Here is an 11516-nt window from a genome sequence, read left to right as displayed (position 1 = left end):
ATATAATATTTATAAGAAACGTGTCTGATAGTCAGTCTGCCGTTAACTCATTTATTTTGATTACGCCATTTCTCTCTAAAGTTTTTATGATTGTATTAACGTTTTACAAAGCAGTTTAGGTTAGTGTGCGGCTTTAATAATTTATTATATAGAAAAGAGCATAATACATCATTACAAATATAGAATTTCCCTCGCGTAATCCGCTATAATTGCGATCTGCTTGTCGGAGTTTTCTAATCACTAGACCACGTGACTATGTGGGCGGAGCGATCGATAATTTGGCGACTGGTCAATTGGTCCCGACAGTGATCTCCTCCACGATAAAATCGTGGCCAGTTACTTAAGAGACTGATAATAGCAACCGGGTGTAATCCTCCTTGCAATCGTGCTTTTCATGCATAAATTATAAAAACATTTTTTTCGCCGCGTAAAGGGTTTAATCAAAATTAATATATTGAAATCATTGAAAATATAAAACAAATATAAATGCTTTGTTTAATTCTCAAATGAGAATACCGTAATAATCTGTAATCCGAAACACTCCCGATTGTTTTATGTTAACGAGACGTTTACAAATTCTAGCATTAAAAAAGTCCTCATGAATTTCCACAGGAGTTTGAAATTTTATCAATATAGCTAATCTAATGGCTAAAAAAAAAAATACCCCTATATAGTATAAAGACTACAGGAGTGCAACGCAGCAGACCCCGGACCCGCCCATTTTCCAGTTTACAAGGGAAATTACTGGAAAAACAGGGTACCCTACATCGATTCATGGTATAATAATCAAAAGGCCGGTGAAAGAAACTAGGAACACTGCTTACCGTGAACTACCTTTCTCATAATTCACAATTATTCAACATATTCCGCTCATCGTCGGATCCATTGCGTGTTGTTGTTGTTTTTATTCACTGCGAATCTGTTTTTCCTAATTCACTTACGGACCCGCACCGTACCCGTACAGAACCGTACTTTAGAGAACAGCGGATGTAAACAATGTCACAAACTGATGCTATATCACTGGCCTTAAAAGGTCATAGCTTTGTAATGACAGGCTCTTGTGGTACAGGAAAAACACACACGTTGAAGTAAGTATAGTGTAATTGTACTTAATAGTTAGTTTCTTTTGTATATTATATATATATGCAAATATTGATATGCAAATAAATCCCGCCAAAATAGAAAACGTAAAATTATTAACTGTAAGAATATGACAGAATATGTTGGATTGGCAGTTTAAAGTCCGATGTGTAACAATATGATAGTTACCTCGCGAAAATACACATGTTCGAACTAAACAGTCATCGGTACACGCGTTCTGTTCATATGCGTATGTTGCGCCTTTTAAGTTTTCTAGTTTTATTTCGTTGAGGATTTAGTGGGAATGGCCTATGCGCGTTATATAACACTGCAGCAGAACCAGAATTTGATTTGTTACTGACACTGTGTTGTCCTAGGATAATTGCCGTCTGAGACGGACCATACTGTGGCAACGTCGGATTGGTGTTGAGACCATTTCTGATCCCCCTTTGCTGGCAGAAGAAGTTTTCCACCAAATCTGAATTTAAGTAACCAGGATTGATAGAATTTCCGTTTTTCACATGAAGATCGCAGAGAGATAAGAAACCTGTTATGGAAGAATTTATATCATCTCTGGTTTGTTGGGTCATCAAATTTTTCTTGTCTGTATAAGTAGTCAATGAAGAAATTTCAGATTCCCAGGAGTTGAAGAAATTAAGAACATCTTTCAAAACAGTTAATCTGTCGTCTGTAAGGGTCGAAATTGGCCTGTTTTTGTCTGAGAAAATTGATGCGACTTGCGATGTTTTCTCTAGTAACAATATAGAAGAAGATAACCTTTCTGGATCTGCGAGTGTCGACTGATACATTTTCATAAGATAAAGCATGTCATTATACAGCACTTGTATCGCTAAGTGGTTTCTCATTTTCGATGCGGGTGTTAGATTGATGTGCTCATCTGTAAGTTTTCTATGAATGGCAAATCCATTCTGAAAATTAAAATTAAAACACTCCCTCCAATGGTCCCAGACAACAGGAACATCCTTGATAATGAGATACCGTCCTTTGTCTTTGCTATGCTCTAAAGTACTTGACTCAATATTGTTTCTAACTTTTTTTAAACAATGCATAATGTCCTGTATTGCACAGATGGAGTGTGTATGATCAAAGACATCATGAAATACATATTTGGCTTTTCTCGGGTCTTTCATGAGCATACTAGTAAAGGACCTGTTTGTGGATGCTCCGTCTAGCATAAGGTAATCCACACAGAAACCATGTTCATCTAATTTATCAACGCAGTCCCAAAATGTAGTATAGAGTTCATGGGCTGTTGCTGTGTTCGACCCAAAATACACCACAGGCCATCTGTGTGATAAAAAATATATTGTATAATAATGTGATAAGAAATACATGATTAAACATTCACTTGTTGTCTGTAAATACATGCGTACTGATCAGCTCCCCAGTGATAACAATTGCTATTGTGTTGTAAAGTAATTAGAGCTTAAACATTAGTAGCAAACGAAGAAAAAAACTAGAAATTCGTACATATATATATTTGTAGTTCTAAATGTAACGTGTGTTTCAACTAGAAACAAGTTTTTTTTGGGTAACCTTTATAAGCAGGGAAATAGATAGAACCCTTAGTTTCGCTCAATTGGTCATTGTCGGCTCGGGTACTACTTACATATACCCCGGGACACTTAAGTATACTTACATGTACCCGAGAATTTTAACGCTAAATCTGTTGTTGACTGCCTTTAAAAAAATAATTATGTTCATATTAATGTCAATTTTATCTTAAATGGCCTTTACCGTATCTGGGGTACATATAAGTATACTTACGTGTACCCGGGGTACATGTAAGAAGTACCCGAGCCGACAATGACCAATCGAGTTAGTTTCGCCTATATTTTCAAAGTACGGCGAGACTTATGTTATGCTTATTTGTTAATTGCATATCACTTTCCCAGAAATCTACAATATATTTACCTAAAACCAGTAAAACCATGGAACACGAACTGTAACGCATGCGTAGCCATCTCGACCTTTTTCTTTCCATCAGTTAGCACTTTTATTGCATTGTTAGTGTCTCCCATATCCACCATACCAACAATATTCCAGGTATCACCGGTTCTACTTATAATCAAGTCATCCTGAACAGTCATTTCATCTATCAAAATTCCACCATGGAGTCCAAATTCAGAGATGTTTTTCCTTTCGGCTTCCTTCTTCATCCAATCCAAATTTTGAGCGTTAAATCCAGGATGTTGTTTAACTATATTTTTATAGTACTGTAATATTCGGCGGGATGGTAATACAAGAAGTCCGGAATCTTTCAAATTTTGATAAGCCTGAGGAGATCTTAAAAGTATACCCAAGCATATGCTAATAACCTTTGGATCCCATCTCCTTTGATGAATGTCTAGTTCATTACTACAGTTCCGTAACTGAGATTCTAGCAATAATTTGAAATGGCCAGCATTACCGTCTTTCAATATGTCTCCTAAAATGGATTTCATATCTGCATGTGATTCCTTATTTAGGACCATAGATGTATTAATGACACTGTTCGATTGGATAGGAGTTGAAATTGGAATTGAAGTTGAAGCAATATTTGTGCTGTCACATAGTGGCACACGTGGTTGCTTTTCAGGTGGCTCCTCTCTTACACTTGTTTCGTCACATATCTCAGCAATGACCAGTTTATCTGCGCGTCTTTTATATTGATTATGTGAGTCTAAGCATGTTTTACAAGTGTCTGTCTTCCCAAAGAGTGGTATAAGCTTTTTACAGGATTTAGAACGTCCAATTGAACAGACTGTGTTCTCATTATGAATAAAGGTAATAGTTTCCTTTTGAAATGTTTTCGGTAGCTTTTCTGCATAAGGTACACCTTTGCAGATTCTTATGGAATGTAGAGCCTGTATGGTCCCATCTAAGGTATTTTGAACAAGTGGTAGGGAATAGCCACATTTTACATGTTGCCCAGCTACGAAGATAGTTGTATCCGTGTCTGTAAATGTAACAGTGCAAGTTTCTACTTTTCCATTGATGACAGTTATCAGGGGACATTGAATTTGCAACTTGCCAGATGTTTGTTCTGTAACTGTACAAAAAGGCGGAAAGCACATATTTGTATTACTGTCGACTCTTGACCTTAAATTGTTGTAAACAACAAAACGTTCGCCATTTTGGAACTGCATCCTCGGTTCTACTTTGAACATCCTTGCAACAATTTTAGATATAACATCCTTTGTTGGAGAAGGTGTCAGGTTCATGCATCGTTCATATAGCTCGTTTATACTAGTGGTTGACCCCTTGCACTCTTCAAAGTTTACGCCCAACCTGCCGTAAATATAAATGATACATTAAAGCCATTTCATTATAAACATGTGCGTGTACATAAATTTAAAGAATCTGGTTTCAAAAAATGTTTGCTCATTGCAAACTACACGTGGTATAAGTTGTTATTAGAATGATTTTCATTAACCCATTTTTGCCCAGTGGACTCTCCCATCCTTGTAAATTGGATCAATTTATTTCCAAAATAAGGGATGTCTAGTATATTTATTTCTATATTTAGAATATTACTTACTGAAATTCCTTTAAGCAAACAGCAGAGACCCAGATGAGACGCCGCATCATGCGGCGTCTCATCTGGGTCTACGCTGTTTGCAATGTCCTTTTTTCAGGACGCTAGGCATGAATGGGTTAAGTCATTCTAGTTTTTACTTTTATTCGAACTTCCAGCAGTGCTTAACTCTATAATTGTCTTTCATATTTTAGAGAAACTATCAAAAGGTTGTCCACATCAAAACAAGTAGCAGTCACAGCTACGACCGGTATGGCCAGTTTACAACTGGGAATGCTTGCTACCACGCTTCATCATTGGGCGGGGATTGGAGATGGTCGTTACAACTTAGAAAAACTATCAGAGCTATTCGATAACGACGATAAGTACGCATCAGCGAAGCAGAGAATTTTATCAGCAGAATGCCTTGTTATTGACGAAATCAGTATGCTGTCAAGGAAGATATTTGAGATGGTCGAGTACGTTTGTCGTCATGTCAAGCGGAATGGTCTCTGTTTTGGTGGAATGCAGGTTCGTACAAACTTATATCTTTTTATCCAGTTTTAACCCGAAAAAATTCACAATCAGTTTGTCATCCTAGTGAACATATGATTTGAGCCTGTAAGGGTGGTTATACATTTTAGTTTTATGCTGTTAATGCATCTTAAACTGACTTTACCCCATATATATGGCAAAAATGTTTTATTCAGATTATAATATAAGCCCCAAAATGAATATAAAAAGACTATGTTAAATAGTATTTGTATCTTATAAATCAATACAAACTGAAAGGATCAGGCATTTCCTATAAAATTCTGACTGATATGCACAATTTATTTCCTTTTAGGTCATTGGCTGTGGCGATTACAAACAGCTTCCCCCGGTCCCAAACAGATTTTTGAACGATGACGGAGACTACTGTTTTAGCAGTCCACTTTTTGAAGTCACGTTTCCTCATCATGTACATCTGACAGAAGTAAGTTATTATTGAATTACTATTGGTAAAAGTGCAAACAACTTACAAACAAGAAACGATTAATATTGCCAGCTATTTTGACGTATTTTCTTTTATAAGTCACCTTTCAATTGCAGATAAAGTAATCTCTATTTTGCAAATTGAACTTAGACCTGTAATTAGCAACGTGTCTGTTTTGATAGCGTTTAACATTTTAATTAGATTAATAAATAGAATAAACTGCGTTCACTGATTTTTTACAGGTTATAAGACAGAAAGAAAAAGAGCTAGCGACGGCGGTGCAAGAGTTGTGTGACGGGTCACCGTCAGAAGCCACCCTTCAACTACTGAGGGGATTAAACGACAATAGCACAGATTTGGCAGAAGATAGGGTGAGGTTGTTTGGGACTAATTTCGATGTGCGGTTTGTCAATGAAGAAATGTTGGATCTTATGGAAGGAGAGGTTCACGTCTTTAAAGCAAAAGATGAAGGTATTACTTATAATAATATTTATAGAACATTTGAGTCGAGTTCTAAGAAAATTGGGCTTAATGCCTGTGCATAAATCGTCGTCCCAGATTAGCCTGTACAGTCCGCACGGGCTAATCAGGGACGACAATTTCCGCTTTTATGTTATTTTTAGTTTCAAAGAAGTCCCTCCTTACCTAAAATCAAGTTAAGGCGGAAAGTGTCATCTCTGATTAGCCTGTGCAGACTGCACAGGCTAATCTGGGATGACACTTTACGCACATGCATTTACTCAGAACAAAGCTCATATTTTAAGCAACGAAGCACATTCATGGCAGACACATATTGAGTGTGCTTGCTTATGAAAGATATTAAGGAATCAACATATTTCATCAGATATCATGTCAATACATGCTTTTTTCAATATCAAACACTTTATCACACTAGATTGGACATCAACAAGCGTTATGTAGCTTGATCAATATCAGCCTGAGAATGAAAGAGCATTCTGATCAGGATCCGAACTGTTCCATATTTAATCAGTACCTCTAAAGATTTTAAGCGAATTGATCCTTATCAGCCTGCGTTTTCAAGGGCATGCCGATCTGGATCCAACCTGGTCGCAATCGCCTTACGGTCCCTTTTCCCGTAACGTGGCGCATTTACAAATCTTTAACATGTGTACCTAGCGTTATATAGCACAAGTTTGCAGACCAGTGTTGCTTTTTTACTTTTCAGGAAACAGAAATATACTGCTGCGGTCTCCGGTTCCAAAAACACTACTTCTTAAAGAGGGTGCTCCGGTCATATTGATAAAGAATTTAGCTGGTAAACTGTATAATGGACAAAGGGGTACTGTTCATAAACTTTTAAATGGACATCCGCCAATCATAAATTTTAATGGTGAATTACATAAAATGATGCCTGAAAAGTTTGAAGTATTTGATGCGAGTCAAAATAAGGTATTGGCATCACGTTCCCAAATACCAGTAATTTTAGCTTTTGCTATGACAGTGCATCGTGCCCAAGGGCAGACAATTCAAAACTTGGAAATTGACAGTGCCTCGTTTTTCGCCCCTGGACAGTTGGGCGTAGCTGTTGGAAGGGCTGTTTGCAAGCAGGGACTTTGTATCAGAAATTTAAATATGACTTCTGCCTTTTTGAAACATCCAAAGTCAGTTTATGAATTCTATGAGAAGCCATTTAAAGCAGTGGAAGCCGACATATCTTGTTGTTCTAAGGTTTTAGATAAATGTATTGAAGATCGACCTAGTGGACCACCTATTGAGACGGACATCTGCTTGTCGGACACAGAAGAAGACGCAGAGGAGGGGGTCGGAATTGAACTACCCCGTGCAACCTGTCCATTTAACATTCAGGAATTCATAGCTGCAAATAAAAGTACTGAATTCATAACTCTTCTTTCACCAGAATTCATTTCATCAGAGCCATTTATTCATCACCTGGAGTATATTCAATTTAAAGTTAGTGCATGTATAGAAAAAGATTCAAGCACACGACCTATGTGGATGGTTTCTTACCAGAACTTGAATGAATTTTTGGTCGGGCAAGAACACTTAAATAGTATAAGAAACGTGTTCAAGGTTAAAAAAATGACAAAACTTCAAAATAAAATGTCTTCAAAACTTGCGTTCTGGGTGATGGACAAAATAATTCAAGTAAAAGTTCAGGAAGTAGTATCCCAACCAGTAGACCAACCGGAACCAACGACCTCCAATGCTCATTCATTTTCTGAAGCTGGAAATGCTAAATTAAGGTATATCGCTGGTGTGTGTGTCCACAAAATCAGAAACCGTTTAAGGGACTCTGTAGAAAGAAATCTTGGAAAAATTAATAAAAATAGCAAGCTTACCAGGCAAATGAATTATAAGAAAGAAAAAATGCTTAAAGCTCTCACAACGTCAGAGGACGGTGTGGATCCAAGAGACTCTTCAATGTCAGAAATAGAATTTAAGCAAAATAAATCTCGCGGTTTAACTGTTGTTAGTGATGAACTTTTTATATTTTTCAAAAATCTTCACTCCGCATTACAGACACAATTAACTTCTGAAAATCTTCACAAGCATATTGACAGAATTCATACCATTTGCAGAAATCATATTGATTATAAAAGTAATTTATTAGGTAGTTGGATTGGTTTATTTAGTTCAGTACAGGATGACAGCATTGAGGACGAAATTTTACTTGTACTGTTAGCAGAGTTGTACCAGGCCATCAGCGAACACTTCATTAAACTTTCAATTGTTGACAGCTTGAAGCACTTTAAACGCTCTATCCCAAGAAAGAAAAAGCAAGCGTTAAGAACAAAGATTCAAGCGTTAGGAGAGAGAGCTGCCGGTGGTAAGAAATCGGATAACATCGAAAGTCGGGATAAAGATTGTAAAACTAGAAAGAGAAAGGTAACTGGAAAGGGGAAAAGTAAGAAAGTAAAAAAAACAGATGCCGTAGAAGACTTATTTATATGTCCAAGCTGTGACAATGTTTGCGAGGAGGAGCCAATAGATCCTGAAGGTGAAAGTATAGGCTGTGATAAATGTAATGAATGGTATCACTATGGGTGTGTTCAGCTAACAGGTGATGAGTCATTTTTACAAAGAAGTAACAGTACCTGGTTCTGTTCGTCTTGCAGCAAGAAAGGGAAAGGGAGGGGTAAAAGTACAAAGAAATGAATGTTTCATTGATATTATTAATTACTTAAGAAATAATAACATTATTTAACATTATTTTTGTGCTGAATTGTAGCAGATACTGCCCATGATAATACAAACAACTAAAAAAAACTGTAGCAGAAAAAACACTTAATATGTATCTATTTATTTATTTTTTGTCAACATACTTGTCTTGTCAAAAGAAAAATACTGTTGTCTAATGTTCAATGATGATTATATGATCGCCATAATATCTATACATATGTCACAGTGTGTCGTCATACATGTATAAACCAACTCCATGTCGTCTGCTAAAATGTCTTAAGCTTTATGTTTTTAGTTTTTTTCCAAGTTCTCAAAATTCAGAAGAATTATTGTAAAATTGTCGAACTGCTTGGAACCTGACCAGATCCCAGTAAAGGCTATATATAATAAAGATCTATTTGACATTGCTCTCTATATGCTGGACATCTATATGCTCGGCATTGTTCTCTATACAAATGGATATCATACCTTGTTCTCTAAATATCAAATTATGTTCTCTACATATTAAACATTGTTCTCTAAGGCATTTACCTTTATCTTTGAATATAAGACATTATGCCTCTTCTACATGTTGGAATTTGATATCTATATATAAGACATTGCTCTCTATACTTGAAGTTGATCTAATATTGTGTTCTCTATACATTGGACGCTTTTCTATAAATATTGAACATGGTTCTGTATACAAAATACATGTTTATATTTTTTCTTAATATTTGACCTCGTTTTCTATAATATGTGTCTTGTTCTGAGAAAACTGGGCTTAATTCATGTGCGTAAAGTGTCGTCCCAGATTAGCCTGTGCAGTCCGCACAGGCTAATCAGGGACGACACTTTCTGCTTAAACTTGATTTTCAGTAAGAAGGGACTTCCTTCAAACTAAAAATACCATAAAGGTGGAAGGTGTCGTCCCTGATTAGCCTGTGCGGACTGCACAGGCTAATCTGGGACGACACTTTACGCACATGAATTAAGCCCAGTTTTCTCAGAACAAGACACAATTTTACATGCTGCTTATTATAACCACAAGTCAATATTGATGTATATTGCTTTGAAAGAATAAAAAGCACATTACTTTTGATTTTAGAAAAATTTAGCACTCTGTATATAAAAAAAGAGAACGATTAAGCGGGCATTACTTTTAGTACCTCAGTAAGTGTATTTGAAAAAAGTAAGAAAAAAGTGACGAAGACATTATTCCTTTGTTTTTGGTTGCATTTTGATATTCCTTGGCTATTTTGTTGTGTTCATAAACATCATGCTTTACATTGTATAATTATAGAATAGTTGTACATCTCTGTGAGCTCATACTGTATAGATGATCATACCTTGATATTAATATTTTCAGGAAACAAGTTACCAGTATAATATATGTTGTCAGAATTTGGCATTTGCTAGTTTTTGTGTTTCCAAACAATGCTTAATTATCAGATGATATTAATATTTTCACGAAAGGTAGCACACTGTTGGTGGACTCTGGCATTTGCAAGTTATGGTGTTCCCAAATAATTGTATATTGTCTGGCGATGTCATTGTTCATATATGTAACATGTTGAAGCTGGTTAACATTAGTCTTTTCTGAACAGTCAAGGGGAAAATTGTTATCACTGATAATAAGCCTATGACTTAAAGCCAAAGTTTTCCATAGTTTTGCTCGTATTTGAGTGGGCATTGTTTCAAGAGAATTCAATAGATTTTAACAATAATTAACCTTTTAGATTATTTTGTAACATTTGTATGTAAACCTTCAAAATACAATGGTATATAAAGGCATTACATGTATATCATATTATTTTATCTTATTGAATGGAATGTAACTACAATGTGTGCATTTCAAAGAATAAAATTTGCAAAAACGGCTTATTTTTTGTTAATCAGATCTTTTATAGAGATTTGTATTTTAGGGAAAAGTGAGCTTATTGTATATGCGTAGATTAGCCTGTGCAGACAATACTTTTCACTTAAATGGATTTTTGCAAAGGAAGTATCCATTAAACCAAAATCAAGTCTAGGCAGACATTGTCATCCCTGATTAGCCTGTGCGGACTGCCAAGGCTAATCTGAGACAACAAAATGAACATGCAGTAGGCCATTTTTCCCAAGATACCTCATTTATATTGAAGTAATATTGTTGTTGTCATTTGCTGGAAGCTTACCATGAGGTGGGAGTTATAAGAAGCTCTTGTGCTTTGAGATGTATAAATGACAGAGATGCATGTACTTTCGGATGTTTATCTTCTGCCAATTATTTACAACCAATGTACATACGTACGTGCTGGAAGAAAATCAGATTAAAAAAAACTGACCTTGACCTTTGACCTTGTGACCTCAAAATCAATAGGGGTCATCTGCAAGTCATGATCAATCTACCAATGAAGTTTCATTATACTAGGTGTGTGCGTTCTTGAGTTATCATCCGGAAACCATTTTACTATTCGGGTCATGATCCTAGCCTCAAGCGTTCTTGAGTTATCATATTACAGACAGACCGAGCGACCGACATGTGCATAGCAATATACCCCCTCTTCTTCAAAGGGGGGCATAAAAATTGCAATATGATACATGTGTATCCTTTAGATGAGGGTCCACGCCCCCCTGAGGTCGATAAGGCCCTGACAGTGTGTCAAGAATATACTTTAGGGATTCAGCTGACAGTTAGCACGAGTCTATGAATTCATTAATGAAAAGAAACATCGGAATTATTTTTGTAAACAATTGTTTTACAATTTACATAACACGTTTGGGCTCTTGTACGGAATCAATTAGTCATAGAGTGTGGTC

The 11516-nt window shown here is 36.1% G+C and overlaps 2 protein-coding genes across 3 annotated transcripts; one reads left to right on the top strand and one right to left on the bottom strand.

The window, feature by feature from the left end:
• Nucleotides 1–749: 749 nt before the first annotated feature.
• LOC127861418 (uncharacterized) lies at nucleotides 750–4453 on the bottom strand. Its single transcript, XM_052399886.1, has 2 exons — nucleotides 3016–4453; nucleotides 750–2388 (listed from the first exon to the last, which is right to left on the bottom strand). Exons 1-2 carry the CDS (start codon nucleotides 4302–4304, stop codon nucleotides 1323–1325), a joined length of 2355 nt encoding a protein of 784 aa, XP_052255846.1. The 5' UTR covers nucleotides 4305–4453; the 3' UTR covers nucleotides 750–1322.
• A 334-nt stretch (nucleotides 4454–4787) lies between these two features.
• Nucleotides 4788–9442, top strand: LOC127861420 (uncharacterized). 2 transcript variants are annotated; one of them, XM_052399888.1, is made up of 3 exons: nucleotides 5408–5573; nucleotides 5816–6044; nucleotides 6760–9442. In XM_052399888.1, the coding sequence occupies exons 2-3, from the start codon at nucleotides 5993–5995 to the stop codon at nucleotides 8709–8711; spliced, it is 2004 nt and encodes a 667-aa protein (XP_052255848.1). In that variant the 5' UTR covers nucleotides 5408–5573; nucleotides 5816–5992; the 3' UTR covers nucleotides 8712–9442. The 2 variants fall into 2 exon arrangements, with proteins under 2 accessions (XP_052255849.1, XP_052255848.1); XM_052399889.1 differs by lacking the exons at nucleotides 5408–5573; nucleotides 5816–6044 and adding an exon at nucleotides 4788–5128.
• Nucleotides 9443–11516: the final 2074 nt, after the last annotated feature.

Source organism: Dreissena polymorpha, chromosome 16 (assembly GCF_020536995.1).
Source record: "Dreissena polymorpha isolate Duluth1 chromosome 16, UMN_Dpol_1.0, whole genome shotgun sequence".
Classification (NCBI taxonomy): domain Eukaryota; kingdom Metazoa; phylum Mollusca; class Bivalvia; order Myida; family Dreissenidae; genus Dreissena; species Dreissena polymorpha.
This window is presented reverse-complemented; position numbering and strand designations above follow the sequence as displayed.